The 25,783-nt window shown below is 38.9% G+C and overlaps 1 protein-coding gene across 1 annotated transcript in view; it reads left to right on the top strand.

Moving 5' to 3' along the window:
• The window catches only part of LOC122792941 (transient receptor potential cation channel subfamily M member 2-like), a 1,068,883-nt gene that overhangs the window by 108,156 nt on the left and 934,944 nt on the right, over positions 1-25,783 (top strand). Inside the window, exon 5 of the mRNA XM_044060527.1 lies at positions 9,749-9,915. Within this exon, the coding sequence (XP_043916462.1) occupies positions 9,749-9,915 (167 nt within the window). The remainder of the gene's footprint in view (positions 1-9,748; positions 9,916-25,783) is intronic.

A 25,783-nucleotide genomic window follows, 5' to 3' on the forward strand; every position in this document is an offset into this window, starting at 1 on the left:
CTCTATAAACCCTTTTTTGGTCATCAGTGAATGCCCTGTTCTGTATTTTTCCTTTATATTCAGCTGCATATGTTCAAAGTTTTTCAGCTTGTACAGATACTGATAGTTTTAAATTTATTGCTAGAAATAGTGCCTAATAATAGAATTCTGGTTTGGCAAACAAGATCACATTCCAGGCAGATGACACGTAAAAAAGGAACAATTTATTCTAGTATTGAGTAAATATCCTGACAGCTGCTTAAGAGCACTGAATCATAACAATAATTTGTCTAGCCACAATTGTGTCAGCTTGGGAAGTATTTCATGGAGAGTTCTCGGGGGAGTGAGAGGATGATGTACCTCTGTGTCTCGAAAGCAGCAGAAGTTGCAACCATCTTCATTCTGAGATGGGTGGGAGACAAAGTGTTGGTGCTGAATTTGGAGCAAATGCTTCCACCTTGGAGGACAGTCTGTATATAGTGTATATAGTTAGGAGGCATCTATATTACAACATTGAAACTTTAGTTAATCGAATAACTAAAGCTCGATCTTGTAATATCAACATCTAAAAATGTTGAACGGCCGATTCAATCAAGGCAAGCACTTCCCTTGGCTAAATCAAAAAAAAAAACTTTACTTCTGAAATTAAATGGGGGGCCTTTGCCCCCAACACCCCCCCATCTAAATATACCAACTGCGAGATCGCTCCAAATTGGAAAATGGGCATACTCCACATAACAGCCAAGGGAAGTGTTTCCCTGGGTTAAATCGGCCATTCGACATTTTATGGTTTCAATATTACAAGATCAAGCTTTACTTATTCAATTAAGTAAAGCTTTGATCTTGTAATATAGACCCATTAGGAGTGTATATGGTTAGGGTATGTTACAGAATATTAAGGCTTATACAGAACTTGGGAAAGTACAGGACTGTAGTACCTCAAACAGTATGTGCGAGGAAAAAGGTAAAGTAATCTGGAGTATCAGGAAGAGGATGGCCAGATGGTATAGTAACATAGTATGTGACTGAATTAAGATGGGCGAGACAAGTTTAAAGGTAGTTAATTGGAATGTTAATGGGTTACTGGACCTGGTGAAATGGGATGGCATGCTCAATATTTTGAAACAGGAAAGAGAAGATATTGTGCTTCTTCAGAAGACACACCTAGGTAGTGTAGAGCAACAAAAGCTGGGACAAACTGAATAGGAAGTAGTAGTTAGATCCTCATATGAGGGGCTCTAAGAGGTGGGGAGTAGTACTTTCTGGAAGATCAAACAGGATGTTTAGCAATGGTTAAGGAATTAATGAGTGGAACCAAGATCACAATTACTTAGAAAATTATCTTAGAGCTAGTGCATTTTCAAGAAGGTGTGCTGTTAGTTATGGGAGACTGGAATATGATACTTCGGGAGAATTAGGCATAAGGAGGTAGATGCAGAACAAGAAGGGAGAAACCATGTAGGAAAATCTTTTGTATCACAGGGTCAGAAAAATCTGGGAGAAAGTTGAGAAGGAAAGACAGGATGAGTACAGTTACTTTTCAGCAAGACATTCATGGTGGTCTAGATTAGGGATTTATAAGAGAAGAATACTTGGACATAATTGTGGATGTCTTTGTTGCCCTGATAATTCTCTCTCTGGCCGTGCTCATATAAGTGTGAGCTTGGGACAAACTCAGCCATTGCACCAGCAGGGGCAGTTCCCAGTCTATAAACTGAAGGGAAAAAATACCGAAAATGGCTGCAGAAAGTATAATAGAAGCAACTAGAGGGGATGGGAAAATTAACAGCAGACAGCTGGGAAGATCTGAAGGATAGAATAAAGGAAATAATGCATATGGAACAAAGAGAGTAGGAGTATATGAGATGGCAAAGGATGTAGCACTTATGAGAGAACTGAAGATTCTGAAAAGAAAAGAAAAACAACACATTCAGGTGAGGAGGAGAGAACGAGGGAAAACGTAAAGAGCTACAAAAGTAAGCTGATGAAAAAATAAGGATGCAACGTATGGCACCGACGGATCTCTGACATCATAACTCCTTATGGGTGATGACAGCACTAGCAGGTAGATAAAAGCAGCAGGAAGTGTACAGATTCATAGCCTTGGTGGTGGATCCATTCGCCAAAGAAACAGTAACGAAAGTGGATAAACTGCTGGAGCTGATTAAACATTATTCTGATTAACTACTTGGGGGAGGTGAAAGTAAAAACATAAAAAATGAATGAGGGCAAACAAAAGGGCACGGTTAAAACAATCATTAAAGAAGGAGTTAAAGAAGCCATGGAACAATGTCTGGAGAAATCGTCTGGGTCCAATGGACTTCCATTTGACATTTTGAAGCTAGGAGTGTACAAAGTTGACAGAAATACAAGGCATATTAATGAATAGGATGTTGGATGAAGAGTGATATCTCAGTGCCATGAAAATGGGATTGTAGTAATACTGAAGGAAGTGAGGAATTTAAAACAACCAAGTTCACCAAGATCAGTACACAATCATGATTATACAACCTTTAGCCATCCTCGCAAAGAGGACAATGAAAATAATCCCAGGCCTAATTCATGCAGATCAGTGTGGCTTTATCAATGGAAGGAAGACATTTAATAATATTCGCTGCATATTGTATTGGTAATACAAGATGCACAGAGTGGACAGAAACCAGTAGCAGCAGAGCCACATCATTGTCAAATGGGGCACTAGGCAGTATAATGGATGCACAGATTTTTAGGACCATGCATGCATGCATGTGTTCTTTGATTCACCCTCCTGACTGTATTAAATTATATTCCTTGTATAATACAGCACCACTTGTTAGAGTCTATTTTAAATCTGTAGTTTTGAACATTTTTCCAGTAATCAATGAAACTAAACATATAAACCAATAATGACAAAACTACTTATTTCAGAACTTTTCAACCATAAAAGGCCACTCAAATGTTTGTCATTACAATCAGTGAATGTGCACAATTTCTGCAGAAGTAAAAGTCATCTGAGTAATTCCACATTAATGAGATCTGTAACTAAGGAAGAGGTTGCTTCTGGCAAAGAATTATACATTTCAGTGTTTCATCTACAAATTCAGTGCCTGCTGCACTTGAAGAATTAATTGCCTATGTTACATTAAACAAAACATGGTGTGCTGGTAACATTGGAATAGGGAATAGCTGGCAAACTGACAACAGGTTTATAGTTACTAGGCATCTCATCCAAAAGAGGGCACACTCAGGAGTGCAGCACCACCCTCCCCCCTTATGCTGTACAGGAATGTAAGCATTCAATCTACTGCTGTGGGAAGAAAACCTACACCCCTCACCACCAAAAACAAGGGTGCTGTCTGTTGTAGCACTGACACCAAACAACACAGTTATGAAACTCTGCATGGCGGTGTTCTACATGAACTACAGAGTGAACTGCCACCTCACCTGTGTGCCCTGTTCAATCACAGCCTCACCTCAGGCTTTGCTCCTACCGAATGGTGCACTGCTACAGTCATCCTTCTCCACAAAGGACTAGTGACTACAGACCCAGGAAACTATCGCCCCATTAGCCTGACAAGTCTGATATGCAAAGCTTTGGAAAGCATCCTCATGGACCTAATAAACAAAGATATAGGAACCCCCAAACTCTGGATCCCACACAGTTTGGTTTTGTGAAGGGTAGATCATGCCTGCTCAACCTGGTCAACTTCTTTTATTCAGTCACCAGAGCTGTGGATGAAGGCAAGGTGATTCATAGAGTCTACCTTGATTTGGCCAAGGCCTTTGATACCATTCCCCACTCAGGAATCATAGAAACACTCACTAAGCTAGGCATCAACCCCTATATCACTAGGTGGGTTGCAAACTGACTTACAGATAGCATGCACAGTGTAAAAGTAGCTGACTTCAAGTCAGACTGTCGACCAGTCATGAGTGGAGTCCCACAGGGTTTGGTCCTGGGTCCTCTCCTGTTTGGTTATCTACTTCTCTGAAGTCCAGGCCAACACGAAGGGACTATGGCTGACAAAGTTCGCAGACTATTGCAAATTGGGAGCCATAATTAACTCCCTAAGTGATGCTGACATCTGACTGAAAGGCCTCACTGAGACCAGTGACTGGTGTCAGAACCATGGCCTTAAGCTCAATGCCAAAAAATGTGTCATCATCCCATTCCCATGAATTACCACATCGATGGTAGTCCACTAAACACAGAAGGCGTCATAAGAGATCTGGGAACACAGGTTGACAGCAACCTCTCTTTTGACCACCACATTGCCACTGTGGTCAGAAAGTCCTTCTATGTGGCACATCTCATTACTAAGGGTTTTGCATCCAGGAAGAAAGAGGTTATTGTCTCCCTCTACTCTTCCCTCATTAGGCCAATCATAGAGTACAATGCCCCATTTGGCATGTACCTCACTAGACACCTGCAACAACTGGAGAGGCCACAAAAATACCTCACAAAGAGGATCTTAGGCCATTAACACTTGTCCTATATGGCCAGGCTAAAAAAACTCCAACTATTCTCTGTCTCATATCGCCTACTTAGATGCGATCTCTGCTTGACTTACAAAGCCATGTCTGACTCAGCTTTGTTAGAAATGCTACATCTAAAGAAATCCCAATCCCTTCACAATACACACTCCAGAGACCTCAACCTCATTACCACAATCAACAGAACAAGCTGGAGGGGCAGGTTCATAACCCAGACACTGCCAATGCTATGTAATTGACTTCCCATACATGTCAAGCGGAGTGCATCATTGGCCCTCTTCAAGAGAAATCTTGATGAGTGGATGGGAAATAGAAAATTCACCCCAGGGTTCACTCTAGTGGCTCTACTTGACAGAGGCAGTGGGATCTAAGGTCGGGTGGCACAATGCCAGGGTAATCCTATGGGCTAGACTTGTAAAGGCTCCAGGGCCATTACCTAGTACACACGTATGAACCTATGAACCTATGACATTGACAGTAATCCTCAGTGATTAGTAAAAAAATAAAATTAAATTAAAATAGACCTGGCAGTTGGTGTGGAGGGTTAAGACACTTACCTGCCCTTAGTTATTAAGGTTTGGGGTTTGACTCTGAGCAGAGTCACTTAAATAGACAGTGCACCTAAGTGGTGAATTTTACACACACACACACACACACACACACACACACACACACACACACACACACACACACACAGGTTTAGATGGTGGAAGTTGCAAATTTAAATATCCCAGGAAGCGGGTTTAAATGATGGATGTTACAAACTTAAATCTCCTACCAAGCGGGTTTAGATGATGGATGTTACAAACTTAAATCTCCCATCAAGCTGGTTTATATGACTTTAGGATATTGTCATAATAAGGAGGCTTCTGGGGCTTAAAGAAGTTGTGAGGAAAGGAAGTTCTCTTGTGGGGTCCTAATGTTTGCTGTGTTTATGGAAGGATCCCATGGGGTTTTACCAGGAATATTTTTTTATAGTGAAGCTGGGGTGCCCCAGCCAACCCAGGGCTCCCCTCCTAACACAGCCCCAAGGCAGCTGCCTAGGCTGTTTAGTGCTGGCTCCAGCTCTGAATGGTAGCAGTTCGTAAAGATGCAGAGAAAGCTTCCAGCTTGGTTGAATGGAAATTTTTATTTACAGTGTTGAGTAGTGCATCAATGTCCAAGCAACTGGTAGAGTTGTTAAGAAGGATTTATACTAGGTCAAAATCTATGGTTTAAATAAAAGTGGATCTACCCAAGGAATTTAGACTAAGCAGAGGACCCACCTGTGGATGGCCTATGATACCACTCTTATTTACTACATATTTTGAACCTTTGGTGGAAAAATCTGGCAGTCAAGAATTAATAGTTATAGTTGGCACAGATAACAGTTAAAGATAGGTTTGTATGTGAAAGACATTATATTGACTTTAGAGGACCCAGAAGAGGTCCTACAAGTGTTGTTCCAGCACACAGAGAAGTCTGTCAGTTTAGCAGGAGGTAAAGAAAATGTGGATAGAACAAGAGATCATAAAATAAACTTGCAAAAGGGAGGGTATTGCAAGAGATATACACAGGTCTATGTGCTTCAAAAATAAAATACCAAGGAGCATGTTTGAAGAAAATGCAAGAAGTTTCTAAGAATTACAACTTGAAGTAAATATTATGCAAAATTAAAAGTAACTTGGAGAAGTTTAAACAGTTAAACTTAGATTTTGATCACTGAATACAGGTACTGCACTGGCTTGTATTCCATCATGTGGTGCACTTTGGGCACACCCTTCGGACCCCAACTGACTGAAAAAACAGCTACCATGAAGAAGATGATGCAAACATTGTCTCGGGGTGGCTCACTAAATAGAACTGCAATTTACTTACAAGCTATTCACTGGATGAATGTTTGCAACTTGAAAGGAAGACAGGATAGCTAGATGTGGAAAAGGGATATCTTAGAGGCTTTCTGGGGTGGGGAGCAAGAGAAACTGAGACATCCACTGCCACGGGCAATGAAACTGTAGAAAAGTAAATCCTGGAAGAAAAGTTAGTTATGCAGATGGCTTAAAGATGTCATACCAAATGGAAAAGCAGAAGCAGATATGCAGGGTTAAATGAAGGCTTGGCAGTGGCAAAATAAGGCTACTAAATTGAAGTTTTGACACCAGATGTTTGAAAATGAATAGGTAATAGGATGGGAAGAATGTAGTCAAACCCTAAAGATGCATCTGTTTTTGAGGAAAGACTTTGACTCTTTGAGGGGAAAAGCAGGAAGTATTAACTGGAAACAGGTAAAGATGGGAAGAATGGCCTCAGCTACGTTCGACGGCTAAACCAGATGTGGGAAGGGGCTTTAGGAGTAAACAAGCAGATAGCCAAATTGGATAAAATGCTACAGCGTGATGGGGAAGACAGATTGCAAGAACTCAGAAGAACATGGCAAAGAACCATAGGAATGGGAATAGAAGCTTGAGAATGTGTAAAGAATGCGGGTGTTACTGCTAAAGGCTATGAGATCCAGAAAAGGTTGCAGCTTTTCCTGGCAGTGTTTGCACAAACATTTGTATTCACTGATTGCATTGCAAAAGATTTTGGCGAGTATTAAGAGGAGCTGGTGCAGATGTGACTTGTGGTTGTGGATGGGATTGAGTTTCTATTTTCTGGAACTGGAGGAAACCAGATACCTTGAGGGAGGAGTTAGAAATTGTGATTCAAAAGGTTGGGGGGCTAAAGCCTTAATTAAAACCAGGTATTTCTTATGGGTGGGCCAAAGTGAAGGAGGAAGTGAGGGCAGGTTAGATAAACTGTTGTGCAGAATAATGCTGTCAGTTAAGAAAGCGACAACTATGAAAAGGAAAAATAGGGATCCCCTGTCCAAGCAAGAAGTTGCAAATATAGTGGAGGATATCGGAAAACAAGGTTGAGAAAAGGAAAGTATGAGAATAAAGGTTGTCTAATGCACAGGTGGTCACAGTGGTAAAATGCATGGCGACTTACCTCTAATGAATTAAAATCAATTATAATGGGAATGAAACAGCATCTGCAGACCTATCTTAGGACCTGGATCCTGCCTTGTACAAAGGAAAAGAGTCAACAAATGAAAGTGCTGGAGGATAAATGTCCTGGCCTTGTCTGTGCTTGCGCTGTTTTTATTTTCTTTTTCTTAGTTTATGTTTATGGTTTATTATTGTTAGGTGTGGTATATACTTCTGACTTTTTTCTAGGTGTTCTATATTTTTTCTCTCATTTTCGATAAATGTAGCGATAACAGTGCTAACTTAATGAACTTTAAACGCACAGCAAAGTAAATAAAGAATAAATGAATACGCTTGTGAAAATATAGGAGTTAAAAGTACATTACATAATGTTATAAAGTGTAATTTAATATAATCTAACCACTGGTACTGGGGTGCCTGAATGTAACTTAAGAAAGGGATAAAAGTATAAATGGGGCTTGTCACCAATGGGAAATAGAGGCATCATACATAAGGATTGCTTGTTGACTGTTAAAAGTGTGCTTAAGAAGTGAATACAGTTCAGAAAATGAAAGAAATAGAAATGAAAACTCTACACATTTCTCTTTTTCACTGTGTATTGTGACTATTACAAATCATCAGCAGTTTAAAAGAACACAGCAATAACTTTTAAGCAAGATTTGTCGGCAATGCTATATAAAATATTTTCTTGGTTCGTTTTTTTATGATGTTATATTTCCTGGTTTGCTATGTGTACATTATGACTATGTAAAATAAACATAAATTATAAGTATACATCAAAACTTAAAGCTGTCTCAAACATTTTTATTTTTTATATTTCACTCTCTACATTCAGGAAAACCATTTGCTTTTTCAGAGTGGTTTTTGATTTAACAGCTCTTATTTTCAAGGCTTTACCAAATGTTACTTTCCTTTTTGTCATCCAAGGGTTGACTTTGTAGCCATTGAGCTAAACTGCATTTTGGGTAAGATTTGAAATACATGGTCATTTTTGTTTATGCATAACGTTTCTTTTAGCATTTGTCCTGTCCTGTCGTTATAATACAAGATCAAAAAAATGAAAGTCACATGCTAAATATATACAAATATTTCTGAAATTGGATTTGAGCAGTGAGTACAAATTTCATTTTGTGAAATACACTTTTTAAGCAAAATAAAGTCTCAAAATAATTTCAGATAATACTTTTATTTGATGCCTGAATGGTTCCTTATTGAAATGTTAGAACTCAAAATGCCAAGTACCGACAACCCAAAAATAAAAAAGACCAAAACCCCCGCAAAAGCAAATTTTGAAATCGCTGTTCCCTGTTTAACTTCTTTTTTGCAAGTGGGAAACCCCCCCTGCACCCCCAAACTTTATATATATATATATATATATATATATATATATATATATATATATATATATATATATATGGGTCTATATTATAATCTCAAATGTTTAATGGTTCAAATGCATAAACATTGAACTTTATGCATCGAACCATTAAACAATCGAAACTCAATAAAAAAATGTAGAACAAAAAAAACTAACAAGTGTAGGCAGGTGGGCAAGCCCCCCTGCACCCCCCCACCCCCTGCTACTTAAATATACCAACTCTGAGATCCCGCTACAGTGTAGGAAAGGGTAATTTTCCCTTTCCACACCATACTACATTAAAGTACGATCTCGGAGTTGGTATATTTAAGTAGCGGGAGGTGTGTGGGGTGCAGCCATACCTCAGAGAAAAGGTAATATTCTGTGAAATGGCTATCTCGGAATTGGTATGTGTAAGTTTGTTTTTTGGCCATTCATTAGTACTTCACCTGGATGCCTCTGGTTGCCATTCAACTTTTATTATTTGTTAAAGTGCATGGTTGCCTTATTTTTCCATACTATTACAGTAAAACATAACCAGCCTAAACGTACATTAAGCCATTTGGGGAAATGAATGCTTCCTACACATTTTGTAAGTGTAAACTCTTCCATTAGCCTACTGGTGCAAGAACTGTTGAACTTCAGCTGTATCTACATTTGTAAATACAACTTACAAACAGTAGCAGTTTAGAATAAGTCACATTACACGGACTGTCATGCTAATTGCTACTGTAATCATTACAGCACCTTTGACTAAAATCCTATCAGGAATACGATAGTAAAATGTAAGAAGAATACTTTAGTACAAAGTTGCAATGATCTCCTAAGCATGCAGTGCCAACTTACACAGTGTAGCTTTATGCACTGATCACAATACATTACTGTTTATACTGTTCTAGATTATTTCACGCTACTACTTCAGATGTGCACTTAACATGCTATCTCATGTCACATTAAATGTGTCTTATAGGTGCCTGGATCATAACTGGTGGTTCACATGCTGGTGTAATGAAGCACGTTGGAGAAGCCATACGTGATTATAACATGAGCAGTAGTCCCAAAGAAGGCAAGATTGTAGTTATTGGAATTGCAACGTGGGGGACTGTATACAATCGGAAGAGCTTAATAAGTGAAGAGGTAGGCCTTTTTTTGTGAAAGTGTCTTCCTATCTTATAACAATCCTCATCAGCTTTCATTCCCTTACACAGAACAAAGTTAGTCAGAGCATTTCATTTGCAAATCGTATGCCCTTTTTATTAGTCACAAGTTTTTTCAATAATGTTTTTTCTGTTACTGAATATATATGGTATGGCACTGTTAAGCATTTTGTACTTCAACTTTTAAAATAAGATTCTTCCTGACCATTTGTATTAATATTTACAGTGTGCTAAAACTGGCAGCAGTGTTTCCTCTTGGGTGGCATAAGGAACATTTTGCAGCAGATTTAAATGTACAGTTTTCTTATTTCACAAGTCCCATTCAATAGTATTTGTAAGTGACCTCATAATAAATCTAAACATAAGCAAGCTGTGTATGGCTATTTACCAAGCCATCAAGTGTTAAATATGTGCTCATCTCTTGTTAATGTATGAGTCACCCTATCCCTCGTTGTCTCTGTCAGATCACAGATGCCATCTTGTCTTAATATTGTTACCTAACTGAAATAATTTTCAAAAGTGTAAATATATATTTTTAAATTGCAAAGATTGCAGGATACAAGGCTGAGAAACATATGCTCCCAAAAGCAGGAACAATGTCTTCCCACCAAGTCTGAAAAACTTTGTCATGTTATTTATCGATGCCAGGCAATATGCAGTATAAAATTTACGCTAAGTGAATGTGTTATCAAAACTGTGTACTAGTATTAATTTCAAAGATACAACTAACAATAAAAGGTTGCCTCTGTTTGTGGCAGATGAGAGAAATAGCTTCAAATGCTATGGACTGGAAAAAGACAAAAACTAGGAATGGAAAAGCAGCCACAGAGAAATATCATCATTTTTGTAGTTTCAAAAAGCTTAATTACCTTCCCTTACTTTAAAAGGCTGAAAAGATAAACATGTATAATTACATAAAAGTACACAGTGTCCAAAAATAACTTCTCAGAGAAGGGCTGTGAGCAAAATTTGCACTACATCTCTGTCTCTCCGTCTCTTTCTCTGCCCCAGATATGCTGTGTCCAAACGCTGAGCAAAGCTTTCCAGTGCATTGTGCAATTCATTTCAATAAATGGCACATCAGTCATTCCGTCCCCACAAGATGAGTGTACACTTCAGGAAGGTCTAATACAGACAAACACTCGGTGCCAAAGCCATGGCTTAAAACACAATGCCAAGAAATACATTATAGTACCTTTTGGGAAGTATGCCACCCTGGGTAACTACACCATCAATAAAACACCCTTTAAAGTTGATTCACTTGCCAGAGATCTGGGAACTCCTGTAAACAGTAACTTAGACATCGAACAATATGTGTCCAAGGTAGTAAAAAAATCCTTCTATGTTGCTCAGTTTATAAACAAGAGCTAGGTCCAGAGAGGTCATCATATCACTGTACTCGGCCCTCATCAAGCTTATCACAGAGTAAAATGCCCCCTTCAGTATGTACCTCACCAGACACATGCAGCAACTGAACCATCCACAAAGGTTTCTTATAAAAAGAATATAGAGAGCAAAGACCATGTCCTACTTTGATTGCCTCAAAGCCCTACCTCTTTATTCAATATCATACAGGCTTCTGAGAAGAGTTCTTTGTCTGGCATACAAGGCATCCCTTGACCTTGTTTTGATAAATCATTTGCACATCTGTAAAATAAACAGCATCAGAACTACTGGAATAAAAGACCTAAATTTTGCTCGCAACATAAACAGGACATGTTGGAGAGACAGATGTTTCTCAGACAATTCCCATTCTCTGGAACAACAGGCTCCCCATCTATTTGAGTCACAGTTCCTCCATATCCCTATTTCAGTGCAACTTGGAACAGTGGCTGAGTAATTGGAAATTCACCCCTGGTCTGGCTCCTATGTCTCTGATGGACAGAGGCAGTCAGTAAATAACCCCTATAAATTAAATATAAATCAAAATTGTAGGTAACATTTGGGTTGCATGGCTAGACTTTTAAGGGCCCTAGTGGTCATTAGCCTAGTATAAACCTACGAACCTATGGAACTATGAATAAGTGTATTACAACGGCTATGTGAAGCAAGATGATTAGCCTCTTATAATAATAATAATTATAATGCTAGGTTTCTAGCAACAAGGCCATCTTGTTAACCTTAGGTCTTTTATTTCAGTGATTAAAGGTTATACAGCTAAATTTAACATAGCATTTTGTAACAGTTTATATAACATGTGAATCTGCAACAAAGACTGCAATGCTGATAGAAATGTTATACTAATTGCAATTGTTACATTGTGATTCATCTGTCCATCAGTACAAGGGAAACTTCTTTTTAAAGAATTTTTAGAGTGTTTTTATATATATATACATATACACACACACAAACACAACACAAACACACACACACACACACACACACACACACACACACACACACACACACACACACACACACACACATAAGTTGGCATAATGGTTAAGTTATTTGTCTCAGAACTCACGAAATATAGCGTCAAGAAATTTAATACGATAAAGCTTTCGGGCTAACCACCCTTCATCAGTACAATTAAAATAAGGCTTTCATTCTTTTTAAATAGGAGATAATTAACATCACATGATCCAGCCAGCCTATCCAGAACTTTCCTTTATAAAAAAGCTTCTTTAAAAACCTCTTAAAAATTCTAAAATCATATATTAACTACATTATATAAAACATAAAATATATTAACAGTATAATGACAATATAACAAACAGCATAATAAACAACAGCAACAGATAATCAGAACTTTTAAAGACAGATGGAAAAAATCCCTTATATTATTCAGTTACATAATTTCTCTCTGTCTTTTTACCAATACTGGTTTCAAACTTACTACATTATTTAGACCTGGATTTTTGTTGGCTTGTAATCTAATAATCCACTCATATTCTTTTAGCTTCAAGGCATTATTCATATCACCACCCCTATTTTCGATTACTACCAAGTCAATTACTGTAAATTTGAATTGGTGCTCCGGGCCACAGTCAGAAATATGTTTACTTAGAGCATTCATCAATGTTTTCCTTCTAATTTCTGACTTGTGTTCCCCTATTCGTTCCTTCAGTTTACGGGTGGTTTTACCAACGTAAAATCCAGGACATGCAACACATGTTGCTAAATAAACCACTTGAATTGTGTTGCATGTTGCAGAGATATTAAAAAAATATTCTTTACCTGTTGTTGGATGTTTATAAATATCCATTCTTTCATAAATATCATTACAAAAAATACAGTTATAATATTTCTTTGTTCCTACTTTACCCATTTTATCCTTCTTCCATCCCCCTTTAAAATCTTTAAAGCAGAATTTCATTTTCAATGTTTCTGAGTTTCTATAAGTGAAAATGTTTTTTTCTCCGACTATACTCTATTTCTGGCATAGCCATTAGGATAATCCAGTTTTTTCCAATAATATTTCTTACTTTCTCAGTATTTTTATTAAATGTGGTTGTTGTTGCGTCTTTCGGCTTTTCCCGGTTAGGGGTCGCCACAGCGGAACTCTGATCCGCTAATGATTGGCAGTAGATTTTTACGTACTGAGTTGCCAGCTCTGACACACAACCTTCAACGAAGGTATGCCCATTCACGCATGTCTCCACACAGAAGACGCTCTAGCTGAGAATCGAAAAGGACAATGTCTTACTGTGAGGCGACAACACTACCACAGCACCACCACCGCAGATTTTTATTAAATGTGGTAACATATCGAAAAATTTGTTTCTTCTTCTCCTTATTTTATTTTATTTTTTTATTTTTTATGGAAACTAACCTGCTGTATCAGGCCAAATTTAGGCTTATACTCATCCTGTCGACCTTTTACTACATTTCTATAAATTTCACCTACTAGTGATGGTGAATAACCATTACTAATAAATTCTTGCATCATACTGTTTGCCTGCATTTCAAAATTTGCGCTTCCTCAGTGTTAAGTTTAATTACTCTAATTAATTGAGCTTTCAAAGTGCATGCATACTATTTCTATTTATATATCTACAGACAGTCACTTCCTTCTTATGTATAGTTGTTTCTACTCTGTTTCCTTTTTTATATAATTGAACATCTAGAAACATTATTTCCTCTTCTGACGCTGTCATTTTGAACCTCAGAAACTCTGTTGTAGAGTTCAAATAGTTCAAATATGTATCTTATTCTCTTTTGTTCCCCTGGCACACAAGAAAGCAGTCATCTACAAACCTTTTATAAAAAGCAACTTTACTATTGAGATTGTTAAATTTACTAAAAATATACTTTTCTCATTCATATAACACTAGATTCACATATGTATTTGCCACCGGTGTTCCCATTGCCACTCCAGTTAGTTGCAAATAGGGTGTATTGTCAAAAACAAATACATTTTGTGTCAACACTACTTCTAGTAATGTACAGATGTTCTGTATCTCCCTTGCTTGCAACTTTATTTCCATATTAAGAAAATTCCGTATGGCTTCTAACCCATACTCATTTGGCATCACCGTAAAAAGTGAAGTAATATCCAGAATGACTAATAAGAAATTATTAACTCCTGTATATCCTTCATGCCATTCAAATAAATCAACCAAAAAACTATCAGTATATAACTGTATTTTTTGTAATGATATTTATGAAGGAACGGATATTTATAAACATCCAACAACAGGTAAAGAATATTTTTTTAATATCTCTGCAACATGCAACACAATTCAAGTGGTTTATTTAGCAACATGTGTTGCATGTCCTGGATTTTACTACGGGAAAACCACCTGAAAATTGAAGGAACGAATAGGGGAACACAAGTCAGAAATCAGAAGGAAAGTATTGACGAATGCTCTAAGTAAACATATTTCTGACTGTGGCCCGGAGCACCATTTCAAATTTAGAGTAATTGACTTGGTAGTAATAGGAAATAGGGGTGGTGATATGAACAATGCCTTGGAGCTAAAAGAATATGAGTGGATTATTGGATTACAAGACAACAAAAATCCAGGTCTAAATAATGCAGTAAGTTTAAAACCAGTATTGGTAAAAAGACAGAGAGAAATTATGTAACTGAATAACATAAGGGATTTTTTCCATCTGTCTTTAAAAATTCTGATTATCTGTTGCTGTTGTTTATTATGCTGTTTGTTATATTGTCATTATACTGTTAATATATTTTATGTTTTATATAATGTAGTTAATATATGATTTTAGAATTTTTAAGAGGTTTTTAAAGAAGCTTTTTTGTAAAGGAAAGTTCTGGATAGGCTGGCTGGATCATGTGATGTTAATTATCTCCTATTTAAAAAGAATGAAAGCCTTATTTTAATTGTACTGATGAAGGGTGTTTAGCCCGAAAGCTTTATCGTATTAAATTTCTTGGCGCTATATTTCGTGTGAGTTCTGTGAAAAATATATATAGTGCTGTTCTGTGTTCTGGTTAAGTTATTTGCCTCCCATGCACAAGGTACAAGGTTCAATCCTGACCTCAGGCCAATGCTTGTTTAGTGTTTGTATGTTCTCCCTGTGTCTCTGTGGGGTTCCTTCTACCACCAAAAATCATGCTGAGTGTTTCCATCTTAAACTCACAAATGAATGGAGCTTTGGGCAGCAGCACAGACTCTACATGGTGCCCTACAGGGGCAAGAGTTGTATAGACCAACCACTTTGGGCATCTACTGTGGTACACAGTGTCCTCAAGATAGGAGGACACGGATCACATGTTGCATGATGTGGCAGGGCTAGCCACTCAAGGGTGTAAAATATGGCTCTAGATGATTTGGTCATGTTGACCAATGTCACCAAATGGGCATGGTTATTTGCCAGTGATAAGTGAGTTGAGGATCAAACCTACACTAGAGACCTATGCTAATTGTTAGAGGGGTGTATGTGCCTCTATTGGCTAGTGTGTGCTTGCCACAAAAGCCCAGCAGCCCTGGGTCAATAATCTACTGGCCACTCAGTGCCCAGTTGCCCAGCCTGTGTTACCTGGTATAGCACTGTTGCATGAAAGCTGGATGTAAAACCAATCAACCTGAGCTAAGAATTGCTAGATTCAATGTAGGTTCACTAACAAGATGCAGCTTGGAAGTGGATGAGACTGATGGTATGGAGGAGGCTGGACATACTAAGTATCCAAGAGACAAAATGGAATGGCAGTGCAGCAAAGACACTTGGTTTAGGATCCAAAGTGTACTACTCAGGTGGAGGACAGACTAGAAATGGTGTTGGAATTGTGGTGATAGAGAGGCTTCAGAAGGCTATGTGGGATGTCATCAGAATTAGTGACAGACTCATGCCAATCAGACTCCAGTGTAATGACAAATCAGTATTCATAATTTCAGCCTATGAACCACAGCAGGGTTGTGATAGTGAGGAAAAGAGTGCATTCATACAGCAGTTGCAGGACCTACTAGATAAGCAGGACAACATGCATTAGTGTTGATAATAGGTGACTTGAATACACATATGAAGACAGATAGAACAGGAATGAGGACTGCCTGGGTTCACAGCAGTGGGGCAACAGGAATAAAGAAGGAAAGGCCATTCTAGACTTCTTTCTGGCAAAGGGCTTGACAGTAGCCAACATATGGTTCAGAAAGACAGACATCACAAGATCACATACAAAAGAGGCCAACATGCAACTGTAGGTAGACTACCTCTTCCAGTAAGGAAAGGGCACTGGTGTAGAGTCAGTGATTGCAAAGCCATCCCCAGTGAAGCAGTCGGCCCAAGAAGTCTCTAATGTCAATAGAGACCAGATTGAAGACCTGGAAGTTGACTGGAGAGAAAGTACAGCAGTTCAAGGAATTACTCAGGGCTCTAGCACCCCAAGAATATGAGGAAATAGATGGAGTTGAAGAATAATGTGAGTGGCTCAAAACAACATGTGTGAGGACTGCAGAAGAGATACGTGGCTGAACAATGTATGGAAATAAGGTACATAAGGAAAGCTGATGGTTAAATGCAGAAGACCAGGAAGTCATCAAAAGAAAGAAAGAGTGCAGGAAAATATGGGAGATATAAAAGATAGACCAGGCTAGGAAAGAATACTGGTTGGCTAACAAAGAAGCTAAGGAATGAGTTGCAATAGCAAAGAACAAGACATTGGAGGCACTCTACCAGCTTCTGGAAAGTGACTCAGTAGTTGGCACAAAGAAACTACAGTATATCAGTTTGCAAGGCAAAGACAGAATGATAAGGAGGAAAGTCAGACACCCTTCATAAGGGATGCCAGCAACAATCTGCTCACCAGTCCACAGGACATCAAAGGCAGATGGAAGGAGTAATTCCAGCAGCTTCTGAATAAAAAAAAAAAAAACAGAGGAGCTGTAGTACCCCAGACACAGCCTATGATGAGAGAAGAAGAGGAGCCCACCCTAGAAGAAGTAAGAATAGGACTAACAAAATGAAGTCAGGTAAAGCAGCAGGATCAAATGAGGTGACAGCAGATATGATAAAGATAATGGGTGAGATAGGGGAGAAATGGCTTCTGAGGGTACTCATAACAGTGTGGAGAGAAAGATGTATCCCAGATGACTGGAGAATAAGCATCCTACTGCCAGTGTACAAGAACAAAGGTGACATCCACAGCTGTGGGCAGTACAGAGGTATCAAACTCCTGTCACACTGCATGAGAAGTTCTGGACAGAGTGACTGATAAACAAATATGCACAGTAGTAAAAAGTAAGATGGGAGATGAGCAGTTTGGATTCATATCAGGATGAAGCACAACTGTCCTGATGTTTGCAGTGAGACAGATAGTGCTCTGAGCCTACTGCTGTTCATACTGGTGATGGACTACATAAGTAGACAGGTCGGAGGGGACATATCAACAAAGTTGCTGTATGCAAATGATGTGGCATTACAGGCTGACTCTGAGCAAAAACGTCAGGGAAGGATAGGGGAATGGAATGCAAAACTGAAGGCACATGGGGTGAAACTAAGTACAGATAAGACAGTGGTAAATCAGGGAAATCAGAAGAAGCTGAGAAATGAGGTAGAAGGGAAGATAGTGGAACAGATTAATAGCTTCAAGTATGTGGGAGGGGTGGTTGAGGCAATGGGAAGTCTGAATGAAGAGGTTAATGCTGGAACCAGAAGGGCTGCAGCCAAGTGGCACACAGTATTAGGTGTAGTATATGACAGAAGAATGCCAAAGAAGCTGAAAAGCAAGGTGTACAAAACAGTGATGTGACCAGTACTACTGTATGGTACAGAAACCTGGGCAGTAAAGGCAGAGCAGATGAAAAAGCTGGAGGAGTTGGACATTAAGAGCCTGAGCAGGGTTGTAGGATGTACACTGTGGGACAAAGAAATGAGGACATAAGAGCAGAAGACAAAGTAGCTCCAATTGCAGAAAATATCAAAGAACATATTATGGTGGTTTGGACACATGCAGAAAAGCAGATGACAATCTGGTGAAGAAGATTTGGCACAGACAGAAAGAAGGTAAGAGGAAAGGAGAGCATCCAGCAAAGAGGTGGGTGGATTCTGTTACAGAAGGTCTGTGACAGTCAGGCATGAGCGTCGAAGAAGGTAGGAATATGGCACTGAATCGAGAGAGTTGACAACAGTTAACAAAACGTCCTGACCCTAAGTAGAAAATGAGAAAATGGAGCGGATGATGATGATCATACGAGAACTCATTTGAGTGGAACTACTACATAAGCAGAAAATAGTTTTGGACAGGGGTAAGCCCCCCCCCCCCCCCGTTCCTCCTAACATAAGGGCTCTGTCCCATATTGCTGATCTGTGTATATTCTATTTCCAATTTTGCACCCACCCAGAGGAAGCATCTTAGATATCAGGGATGTATATTCAGGTTTGAGCAATTAGCACCAAAACAGCTGAATTGTGACCTGCTAAAATTGATCCCTGTTTGGCTTACTGATGTTAAAAAGCATGATGGATCATAGCTGCATTAAATCAACTGTCATCCCTGCTTACATGAGGCAGTGTAGGTCCTAATGATGGTATTATACTGAGAGGGGCTGTTGCTTGACCAACAGATGACCTACACTAGCAGGTAGTCAGTTCAGTTCTTCTAAACAAGAAAAGTTATGTTTTGCATGTGATACTTATAGAAAACAAATAAAGCTGAATAACATAAGCTATATTAAAAAAAGTGAGTACTGATAAGTTCCACAATATAAATGTTCGACAAATGGTTACAGTCAATGAGCTATAGTTCAGAGAAACTCACTTCATTGAATATAACTAGTTAAAACATACAGTTCTCCACAATAATCTCATTTTTTTCCTATAACTTAGAGACCTGGAAGTATAGTAAATTAATAAGATTTCCTGTATGGTGTTTGTATGTGTGTGTGCTTGTGTGTGTGTGTTTGTGTGTGTGTGTGTGTGTGTGTGTGTGTGTGTGTGTGTGTGTGTGTGTGTGTGTGTGTGTGTGTGTGCATGCTTGTGTGCGTGTGCGTGTGTGTGTGTGCGTGTGAGTGCATGCTTGTGTGCGTGTGTGTGTGTGTGTGTGTGTGTGTGTGTGTGTGTGTGTGTGCGTGCGTGTGCGTGTGTGTGTGCATGTGCGCGTGTGTGCACGTGTGTGTGGGCACGTGTGTGTGTGTGTGCGTGTGTGTGTGTGTGTGTGTGTGTGTGTGTGTGTGTGTGTGTGTGTGGTGGGCACGTGCGCGTGCATGTATGCTCATGCATGCATGTTTGTGTACATTTCCCCCTAAAATTCTAAAATGCCTCTTCAATTAATTTTATTTGATGACAGCAGTTAGTAAACTTTGTGCTGCTTTAAATAAATCAAATGCAAGTACAAGAGGGTAATGGGTGGTTGGAGCCTCACTTCCCAAATGACTTCTGTACTTAAGAAAGTAGAGTATGCCTCTTGCACTTAACTGTAGATATTTTGGAGAGAGAGAGAGAGAGAGAGAGAGAGAGAGAGAGAATAATTTATCAGTCGATAAAGTACAATTACATGCGGTCCTTTACCTCTCAACTGTACATATTTTCACAGAATGTCCAGATTTTTGCCTCATAAATCTATTTTCCTCCTAAAATCTGTTCCTTTCTGGCAAATAGCTGAGGACTGAAGTCATTAAATAATGGCAAACATTTGCGTTTAAGACTCCACATCCTTCAGAAAATTCATGTTAATGAAAAACCTATTATTCTATTAACTTTCTAAGTTTGTAAGAGCAATATTTAAACTCTGTACCTATTTGTTCCCCATCATTTTAGGCTTTGTCCAGATTTTTTGCTCTAAGAGGTTGAGAGGTATTGTTCACAGTAGGTGAATGAAATGTCAGTTTCTTCATAGTCTGTTTTGGTTTTCAAGCCACAGGGTGTGCTGACTTGACCCTAAAACTGAGTGTAAGCAGGGTTGCCAGATGTCCCTATTTGAGTGGTACTGTCTTGGGATCAGCATCCTGATCCCAAGTCTCACACTGCTGGATAAAATCCTAGCGAAACAGCCTCCAGTTTGCTTTTTTTGATTGGCCCATATGCTGGTATACGAGTCAATCAAAAAAATCACAAAACAGAGCTACTTCTGTTGAATACGGACTGCCTGATGTTCTACATTGAACAGAAGTAGCTCTGTTTTGCGAGTTTTTGTTTGGCTCGTATACTGGCATACTGGCCAATAAAAAATCGCCAAACACGGAGCTACTTGTGTTTAATGCGGAAGTAAAGGTGTTCCCCATTAAAGACCTTTTTTTTTTTTGGTATTTACTTAGCGTGAAGGACCTTTTTTTTCCTTTCGGTCCCAACCTGCCGGATAAGAAATCTGGCATCCCTGAATGTATGGCAAATCATTGCAGAGAGAGAGAGAGAGAGAGACAGTATTGGTGGCTGTGTAATGACTGAAGGCACAATCACATCCCTTCATTCCTGTCAAGCAGCCATGCTAAGCACAACAAAGTTTCTAAAATAGATCTCTGAGTGAAAAAAAAAGAAAAAAAAAAACAGTTCTCTGATGCCTTTTATTTGCTGATAAGACAAAGTGAGGCCTTCAAGTAATGAAGTCAAATAAGTTCAGTCTCTGTACCTCCCCAGTCTAATGGCAAACAGAGAATTGTCAGTCTTTTGAGAAAAATGGCATGCTACTGTGGTACTCAATACCAGGCCTCGCTGTAGTAACCATTAAGAGTTTCCGCTGTGCTTACCAGTCAAGGAACAGAGTACAGGAGGTGGTGTTTCCTGGATGGAGACAATTTGAAAACTGGTTAAGATCGACTAACTAAATAGCATTTCAACAAAAAGCATTTTTTTTTGTTTACACAGGAGAGCCATGTACAGAGGGCTGCTCTCGTTGCATCCTCTCCTTTATTTTATGTCTAAATATGAGGTCATCTAACCTTGGAGAAAAAATAAAATATGTAAGAATGCAAATGCTGGCAAATTGCTGTTTTGTCAGTCCATTTCAACTGGGTAGCCTTCGACTTCAGATAACATATTCTTCATAAAATGCTCTGTGGGGGAGAGCAACAAAAAGGAAAAAACAGAAGAGTGGCGTTACTGATCCTGGGGCTAGAGGCAGATGAAGGGGCTCCTTTACAGTTGCTATGACAGACAGAAACATCACAAGATGCAGAAATAAATAGATGGTGAACAGCCAGAAATTAAGATTACCGTGAAAATCTACTGCCAATCATTAGCGGACCGGAGTTCCGCTGTGGCGACCCCTAACCCGGAAAAGCCGAATGACAACAACAACAACAACAACAACATAGAGGCAGGGAGATGAGCAAAAATAATTATGTGAACCATGGTCTTCAAACACTGAATTAAGAGGTGTCTTCTTGCATGTATATTTATTTATTTAGTTATTTAGTTATTTAGGTAGTTAGTTACATACTTACTTACTTTTGCTTACCAGGGCAGTACACTGATCTCAATGGACCATTTGGAAGCACAGAGCGGGTGAAAATGATAACATAAAACATGAACAAAATATATTTATAGATACAAGGATATGCTAAAAAACATACCCATATTTACTGATGCACGAATATGATACATTTAGTTCAAGAAGCAGTTTACAATGTCAAAACATAAATGGAAAAATCGAATCATACTTAGCAGAGCTTTCTGGATAAGATGTAACCATAACAAATGAGATGGCTTATGCTACAGGGCTTGCAGCATATCATTATATAGACGGTTATGATGACATTAGAAGAGGCGAGTGTGAATAGTTGCAGGAAAGGATGCCATGAGTAGAAGACAGAGGGATGGTAAGAGAAGCATGCAGAGGGAAGAGGAGTTAGAAGGAGAGGAAGTGCAACAGATGCGAAGATAAGAGGAAAATAGAATAAATAAGAGGTAGTAAGTGAGGGGATGTTAAGATGAAATAAAGAAGGATGAAACAGAGATAAAGGGGTGCAACAGAATTGCAGGGTCTATACAATGTGACTTGGATAAGTGCATCTGCACTTTGGGTGAGGAGATGTTCCTTGAGCTGGTGTCTGAAGTCTGAGTACTTTTAGACATTTCTGACTAAGAAGAATGGAGTCCCATAATCTAGGTTCTAGTATGGAGAATGCATGCTTAGTGCAAATAAGTTTAGATTTGGGGGTTAGTAGGATGGGTTGAGATTGAGTTACACCCCTGTGATTGTATGTGGGGGTTTTAGTGAAGAGTTTATGAGTGAGAGGGAAAGATGTCTCAGGAGAAAGGGTTTTGTGAATTAGTAGGAGGTTGGCTCTCAAATATATTGGGAGACATTTGGCTTTGGCAAGAGATAGGCAGTGGTGTTCTTTAGTTTGGGGGGGTTAGTAATGAACTTTCAGATTTTAATAGAGATGGTTTACAAGGTGGTGGGATTTTTCTCTGAGGCTGCAGCTGTTTTGGGGTAGTGCATATCTGAGATAAGAGTATTCTTTTGCCTATGGCAGCTTTGGCTGGCTTGGACAGAAAAGTAGCTTGTTTGTCCAAAACAGTAGTGTGTTAATCATTTTGCATGTGTTTTAGATATGTAGTTGAAAGTTAATAATTGGTTTAGCTAAATACTCAGGTATTTGGATGATGTGATCGTTTTTATGGTGATACTGTTAACATCTTTAACTTTATTGAAGCTGGATGCTTTGGCTATCTTGTGGTTGGTTTCAAATAGCATTGTTTTTGTTTTTAAGGGACTGAGTATAAGTTTCTGGCTTGTTAGCCACTGGCTGAGGGTTTGGAGGTCATCTTGGAGCTGAGTTTGAATAATAGATTTGGATTTGTTTGACTTGTAGATCATCATCTGCATAAAGAATTAGAAGTACTGCAGGGTGAACACATAGGAGATCATTGATAAATATGGAAAATAACAGAGGGGCTAAAGTGGAACCTTGGGGGATTCCTTTCATAAGAGGAGCTGCTTCAGAGGTGGTGGTGCCCACTTTCACCTTAAAAGACCTTTTGGTGAGGAAATCTCCAACCAGGGTTTTGCATTGTCACCAATACCTATTTCAGTACAAATGAAGAAGTCTGGTATGCATGTTGGTGACAGACATACCTAAGCAAAAAGTGAGGACCCCAGACACATAGTGGAAGACTGTTGGCCTTGTCCTCACCAATTAGCATAACATAAATGGTGTAGATGGGCAAAACTAATGGGGTTGTAGATACTCTAGGGTGCATTTTAGATATTTTTCCAAGCTCTAGATCCAATGATGGCTTTAACAACAATCCTAACTACGGAAAGAAAGTCAATCTCATTTTCTTTCGAGAATGAAATAAGTCATGTCCAAGCTTTAATGTTCAAAGCTTACACAAATTAGTGTTCCCAATAAACTGAGATGACAAATGCATATAAGGATGCAAAAAGGCATATCTGGAAATAATGCCTGCTCCTTACCCCAAAAAACAATAGGAACATCCTATGCACCCCTCTGACATTAGATTGCAATTAAAGAGGAAGAGGAAGAGCAAATGACCTCAACAATGTATTTAAACATGCTTCTGTCATATATCTACAAATCATGCCTCCTCACCCTTATCCCAAAACAGGGACAAATTTTAAATCTTGTTCTTCATTATTTAGAAAGTTGCTAGAATTTTGCTTTTGCAGACAATTTCTGAAGGATACAAAGTATGAAACTCACAATTCTGTCATTATTTAGTGACTGCAATCCACAACAATTTGTCAGAAAACCACACATTTTCTGAGGAACACACCAGAACATGAGACAAGAGTGGGGATAATTGAGACTGATGCCCCCTGCATACCCCCCACAATACCATTTATTATTGGCACTTGTATGACTGAATGCACCACAGCTATCGTGATCAAATAAGTGCAAAACTAATGGTCCAAAATCGTATTTCAGCTTGTTGTTGTTAGAACCATACAGGGCAACCCACTACAAAACCCATCAGCCCTCTCTGCCTCTTAGCTCAAGAACCTGCACTTGTAAAACTGGTAGAATAACAGACTTTACATTGCATTTTCTGAAAGATATGAACTCTGAAATGTGAATGCTCATTCACTTCCTCCTTTATATTCCCAGGCTTGCTGCTCCAGCAAGGAACAGACAGCTAGCAAACTTGACTGGTTAAGTTCACTGACATCCCAAAGGTCATTGCATTTAACCAATCATCTCCCACAGCCAACACCAGAACCCTGGATAAGGAGCTCCATGGACCATTTATATTTTATTTTATCTGCTTAAGTAAAGAACTGCTGTATTTCCTTACTTAAAAAAGAAAAAGCAAGCTCAGGTCTGGTAACAAACAATTTGAGTACTGGCACCAGTTTGCAAACCACACTTTGAGTAGCACTGCATTAGAGTAATAGCTTTTCAGAAAAAAATATCAAGTGAACGCTCATAGGGTTTGGTGTTAGGAACAAGCAGTCACTATTTAGCAGTATCTTTAACCATATAACATCGAGGTTAAAGTGAATCTCTAGTTTATCACACTGAAAACAGCAGGATCATACAAGTTTGTGTGTGTAGTGGGTAGGTAAGAAAATAACTAAACATATAAAGAAGCTACTAAATATCTTTGTACTTAGAACTACCACTAGTATCAATCATGTATATAAGTAAAAAAGCCAAGACAATATTCAATATGATGATGGGTTTGAGCTAAGGAAGTAGATTTGTGAGGTGCTGGGATCAGCATTCCATTTTGCAAGGCACTTTTAAGGCATGAAGTACAGTGGCCTGTTCTGGCAATCATATAAAGAAAATGATCAGGTTAGTAGAATGCCTGCATCAGAGTTACTGAAACACTGAGTGGAATTTGAGGAAAGACTTGAGACAGCCTCACTTTTTGAGAAAAACTGTAAGACAGCCTCACTTAAAAATCTGGGGTAAGTGGGAAGAATTTGATTAAAAAGGAAGGACAGAAGCTGGAAGCAAAGATCAGTGCAGCAGCTGGAAGTGAGATGAGTCAAGCTGACTTAAAGAACTATTATTTCACAGAGAGGGTAGGAGCACATGGAAAACAATACCACAAGCACTGGCAATGTGTAAGTCAGTAAGGGAGATTCAGAATTCCTGTAGCAGATAGAAACATGGATGGAGTAGTAGTAGGAGAGGATAGCAGCACTAGGTGTCTACAACTCTTCCCTGGCAAAGCAGAGCTTCTTTTCTCTGTATCTTCGTGCTGTCCTACAGTCACACAACAGATATTTTGTAACTCAGACTTATCAGCTATACCTACATTTGGTAAACCTGCTGTCAAAAGGCTAAAATAGAATGTGAATCCATCCCAACACAAAAAGATAATTAATCTAAGGAGTTTGTGATTACCCCCCCCCCCCCACCCACCCTTGGGTAAGGAATTGTCTGGCAAAATGAAGCAGTAGATAATAGTAACAAATGAAAAAAGGTAGGCAGTGTGAACTTGGATTCAACACTGGCTCCAGATCTCTTTAATCCTTTTACAATGAGTCCCAAGATATTTTGACATAGAAGAAAAAGAAGCATCTATAT

The sequence above is a fragment of the Protopterus annectens genome, chromosome 2.part0 (assembly GCF_019279795.1).
Source record: "Protopterus annectens isolate FY-2018-M chromosome 2.part0, PAN1.0, whole genome shotgun sequence".
In the NCBI taxonomy this organism is placed as follows: domain Eukaryota; kingdom Metazoa; phylum Chordata; order Ceratodontiformes; family Protopteridae; genus Protopterus; species Protopterus annectens.